This window comes from Sinocyclocheilus rhinocerous, unplaced genomic scaffold, assembly GCF_001515625.1.
Source record: "Sinocyclocheilus rhinocerous isolate Xijiao unplaced genomic scaffold, SAMN03320098_v1.1 scaffold4678, whole genome shotgun sequence".
NCBI lineage: Eukaryota > Metazoa > Chordata > Actinopteri > Cypriniformes > Cyprinidae > Sinocyclocheilus > Sinocyclocheilus rhinocerous.
In genome coordinates, this window is record NW_015653528.1 from 14,516 (window position 1) to 19,790 (window position 5,275).

General features: G+C 36.7%; 1 protein-coding gene across 2 annotated transcripts in view; it reads right to left on the bottom strand.

Annotated features, from left to right (window-relative positions):
- The window catches only part of LOC107716492 (sphingosine-1-phosphate phosphatase 1-like), a 13,469-nt gene that overhangs the window by 4,557 nt on the left and 3,637 nt on the right, over window positions 1–5,275 (bottom strand). For both annotated transcript variants that reach the window (XM_016522971.1, XM_016522970.1), the window contains exon 2: window positions 2,205–2,294. In XM_016522971.1, coding sequence (XP_016378457.1) covers window positions 2,205–2,294 — 90 coding nt within the window. The remainder of the gene's footprint in view (window positions 1–2,204; window positions 2,295–5,275) is intronic.

Here is a 5,275-nt window from a genome sequence, read left to right on the forward strand (position 1 = left end):
TGTTCCACAGAAGTAAGTGACAAGGGTCTGGAGAGGCACGAGGCAGTAAATGATCTATTTGCCCCGTTTCGTCTGATCAGGCACATTCAAGGTTAACAAGATTAGAGACTTTGGACACCTCACGAGAACACTACATCTGATAGTCTTTATGAGATAAACTTATGCAGTTATGTACTTTAAAATGGGCAAAAGGTCAAAAGAGCCTGCAGAATCTGCAGAAGAAAAAGCCTAATCTTGAGCCTTCCACAGAGTCATCACGACAACTCTCTCTTTAAAGATTGAAGACACGTTAGATCGGACAGACGTGTAGCTTGTTGGACCTGTCCATGTGTACTTTAAACATGCATGTACACTCTACTCCATATACTGCAAGGCAAAAGTCTCAGATTCTTTCCAGCACAGTGTCTCATTTACACATTCCCATTGCAGTCCTGCTCTAGTCCTTCATTCTATATATCAGTTTTTTTTAAGTAAGAGGGTTAAATGGATGCTGGAAAGATCTAAGCCCTCCTTGAGACTTTTTTTGTAATCCTCTCTACCAAAGCACTCTGATCACAGCTGCTTCAATCCTAAACTGTCAACAATAAGGAGTTTTCGATCCTGGCTTGGTTGGTCCAGTAGTCCAGATTTTCACTCACCTTGCCAACATTTTCACACAAATAAGAAATATTTTAGCAACATTTTTTTTCTCAATGTCAAAAAGTGTCCAAATTCACCTGAATTCACCCTATGTATTATTTTAACCATAGACATAACAAAGGGATAGTTTAATACATCTCATTGGTTCTCCCGTATTCAGGCAAACGTGTTTTTGAGCTTCCACAAGAACTGATGAGTTTAGTTCTTGTGCATCAAGTACAGTTGACTTTATCATATTTAATGAGCTCTATGCACCTTTTGAACCGTCAACGTTCTGGTTCCATGGACTTTCAATGGAAGGACAGAAATCTCTCAGGTTTCATTAAAAATATAATATTTGTATTTTGAAGATAAACAAAAGTATTATTGGTTTGGAATGACAAAGGCAAGATTCTTGCAAGCAAGATACTGTAAAAGTGAAATATGATCTCTCTGCATGTGTACAACCAACAATTAAAAAAAAGCTTTATAATTAATTGCTATTAAACTAATTCAAATGTAAAAATTTAACTGACAGCCCTATTTTTTTAACATTTAGACATGAGCTATAATATAACTTTATGATTATAGCATGTGCAAAAAAAATTGCATGTGATCAATGAAACTAAGATAGTTTTGTCTAATGTCCAAGCTCAGACTGGCCTGGGGTCATGATCGGACCATCCTTAACGCTGAGCCCTGGTCCACAGACTTCACACAGTGTACAATCTAGACTTCCTAAATCATTGGGTGTGCAGATTTCCACAAAGATGATTCAGCCACTTTCTCTGAAAGCACAGCATTAAAATAACAAGGTTCCCATCACCTAGGCAACTAGCATCTGCTTTCTTAATCTGTCCCTTCTCACCAGCAGCATTTAAACCGATAAAGACACGCAGCCTTTGCAAAAAATAACAGGTGCAAGAAGTCATTTGTAATTGTTACTACATGTGCAACCTGCAGCACTGATGACTAACACACAGCATGTCAATCATGATGACTAATGCAAAGCTTGCGTTTCAAACCATCTATCGGCCTCTGTCTGCTCAACACATCAAAATGATCACCAATGGCTCATACAAGCCCAGGGGAAGCAATTATCCAGTCAGAGATCTTCTGTGAGGAAAAGCATTGAAAACAGATGAGCATTTGAAGATCAGAGGATACAGAGTCAGCCGAGATGACTCACTGATTTGTTTCGTTACTGACAGAAGAGGGTTGCAAAAGACTAAAGCAGCATATATTAAGCTTATTTTTGAACTGCTACCAAAACCTTAGACACGAAGCAGCAGGAAAGTTCCTCAACTTCGAAACTTGTGGACAGAGCAATTTATAGTGGACAGCTGAAGGTGCCTGAACTGCATAAAACATATTAATATTCTCTGAATAACCATTACAGCTGGTTATTCTAACAGTGCAATGGACTGAAACGGTTATGCTTCTTAAAGGGTTAGTCCATCCAAAAATGAAAACTCGGTTTCATTTACTCATTTACTCTCCCTCTATTTGTTCCAAAACCTATATGACGATCCCTTAGTTTAAGGCAATAAGAAAGAATGATTAAATGTGATGAAAACTTTACTCACCAGGACAGAGTGCATGCCCATGTAAATCCTGCTGATGCACACGAGGACACTCCAGAACAGAGCGATGCTCAATCCAAACATGAATGGGTACTGTTAAACAAAGAGAGGAAAGACTTGAGGAATTGCAGTAAGGTAATTTCTTAAAAACCAGTTAAAACTAGGGTTATTAACTAACACCAACACTATAAAAAAAACTAAATTGGTAGTAAAATAGATGTTAAATGAAAAAAAACAAAAAAAACAATTTAACTATTTTATGTCAGCTAGTTGCCAAGGCAGCATTTTTTCATTTTATTGTTTAACTTGATATACTAAAATAACTAACACCGAAATAAAAATTAAATGATGTATATAAAATAAAAGTTATATGTTTCTAGAGCAGCAAATCAGCATATTAGAATGATTTCTGAAGGATCACGTGACACAGACTGAAGTAATGACTGCTGACAATTCAGATTTGTCATCACACGACTAAACTACATTTTAAAACAGAGAAAGAGACATTTTAAATTGTAATAATATTTCACAAAATTACTGTTTCTACTGTTTTTAAACGCATAAATGCAGCCTTGGTGAGCATAAGAGAAATGTAAAAATCCTAATCTCGGTAGTGTTAGTGTATGTATATCATAATCCAACCTTTATTCAAGTGGTATCCAAGAATGTAGTGTTTCTTCACACAAAAGAGAAAGCTGAACTAACTGTTTAAAACAGGAATAAAAAAGCGTATTATATAACTTAATATAACAAATTAAGCAACAGTATCAGGACAGAGCTGGCCGAAATACCTTAAGAGTCCATCAAGGATTGAGACCACCAGGCACACTGTTAATGTAAGTTCATATATTTGATGAATTCCTGAACATACTCTAATACTTCAGAGGCAGACCAAGTGCAGTTGCAAGAGACGTGGATCGAAGTAGCTGCTGATCTGCAGAAATGCCTCTGGATTTCTCATCATTCAGACAACAGATCTATTCGTTTTTGGCATTCAGCTGAACTTTCCTTCTGTGCTCATGCATTTATTTGCTCCAGTAGTCTGGGCAATATACCAGTACCTCCCACAATCCCATCAACATTGACTACTCTGTGTGTACATTAAAAATTTGAGCTGACTTGACCTCACTGGTTCTCCAGCAACTTCCAAAATAAAGCTTTAAAAAAAAAGGTAAATTTCCTCATACATCTAGACTTGTTTGAATATACAGAAAATCAACAGGCCAGAGCAATGGTGAAAGAAGAGGAAACATGTTTGAGGCTATTGTTCCTAGTTTCCTGCTAACTTTAAGCAGATATGAAAGCAAGAAAATAAACTATAGGGACTGTGTTCCGTTTTGTGCTCAAAGAGCTGGATAATACTTTCAGTCTTCAGTAGGTACACGGCACATTATCAGTCAGTTTCGGCTGACTTCATTTTCCCCCGGCAGTTTTTCTGAATAAGAAGTCCGCCATGAGAATCTGTCAAAAGCAAAAGACCAAGAAAAGCTTCTACAGAACTAGATCAGATCCCTGTCGTATATTTATTTATTTATTTATGATTTAACGCCATGTCAGCAGCAGTGGTTATATTCATGGCAAGAGGAAACATTTCAATTTCACAATTCATTCGTATATATCATTTCAAAACAATTTTGTTTGAAAATTATATATATAAATAAATATGTACATATATACAAAAACATACATATAATAAAACTAATAACAAGAACAAAAGTAATAAGAACAATTATATAGAGTATTTCAGCTTAATGCATGACAAAAATCTGTCCCTGTCGTATATAATAATCAAATTATAATATGTCGTATATAATAATCAAAAAGAATTATAGCACAACCTCTTCTGACTATATGCTAATTGTTGTTGAAAGTAATGACTTCTTTGACACCAACAAGAATCTGATTCTAATAACCCAGCAGAGAAATCCATATTTATGAATAATACAGTGCACTGCACAAACCTGTAGTGGTTAAGTAAAAAAAGCCTGCATATTTTGCAAGAAGACGATTAATGTCCTGTCTGGAAATGCATTCACTGGGAATCTTGATTTCCAGATGAGCTAGTTCTACAATAATATGGAGAAGTAAAACAATTTTCCAATGGATGCAACAGACTAAGGACAGACGACTTTTGAGATCTGAAAATCAATATTTTGAGCACCAGTGGATAAACGTCTCTTTAAAAGAAGGACAATCATTCTAGCATGTCAACACTGAACCGGATGAACTTTACAGAGCATTGGCAAATTAACTGAACTAGTATAGAAACTAAAAACATATCACTTCCCCTCAAGAGAAACAGCTTATTTCAGTACTTTTTGATGCTGCAAGTCCTAGTGATCATTCAAGTAAGTTCTGAGAACAAAGCATTAAGAATATGCCTCAAATATTATGCTTGATTAAATGAGACGCATACAAGTACACAGTGCTTGATGGAGAGAGACTAAGGGCACCTTAATCTATAAATGGTTTTAATAGCTAAATGAACTATAACATTCGAGTAAGATCGGGACCTCGAAGCGAGATCGCGGGATGTTTTTATCCCCACCGGGGATAAAAATTATTCAGCAGAGGCAGGGATGCATAAACCAGAGGGGAGAAAATCCCCCCATCCCCTCCCCGGCAAATCACACCCTGCATGTATGTATATATAAAGAAAACAAAACCTTTACGTTCATGCCCATTAAATGTTAAAGGTGGGATAAGCGATTTTTCAAAAACGCTTTAGAAAACTGATTTGGGACGACTAGCAAAACAAACTTGTAGCCAATCAGCAGTAAGGGGCGTGTCTACTCATGATGTGGAGGAGAGAGCGTTCAGTGCACATGACGGACATTAGCGAGCCGAGCGACAGAAAGATAGAGATGGCGGATAAAAAACAAAAGAGGAAAACGTCTGCGGAACAAAAGAAGGCTTAAGGCAAGAAGTAGGACCCGTGTAAATATCAGATTTCTTCTCGATAGGTGAGTAACATCGTGTCTGCGCCGCAACAGCTAAAGATTGAAAATCATTTTAAATTTGTGTCAATACGTCATAAATAGAACGCAGCAGCAGTTTTCTGTCTGGGATTTGTC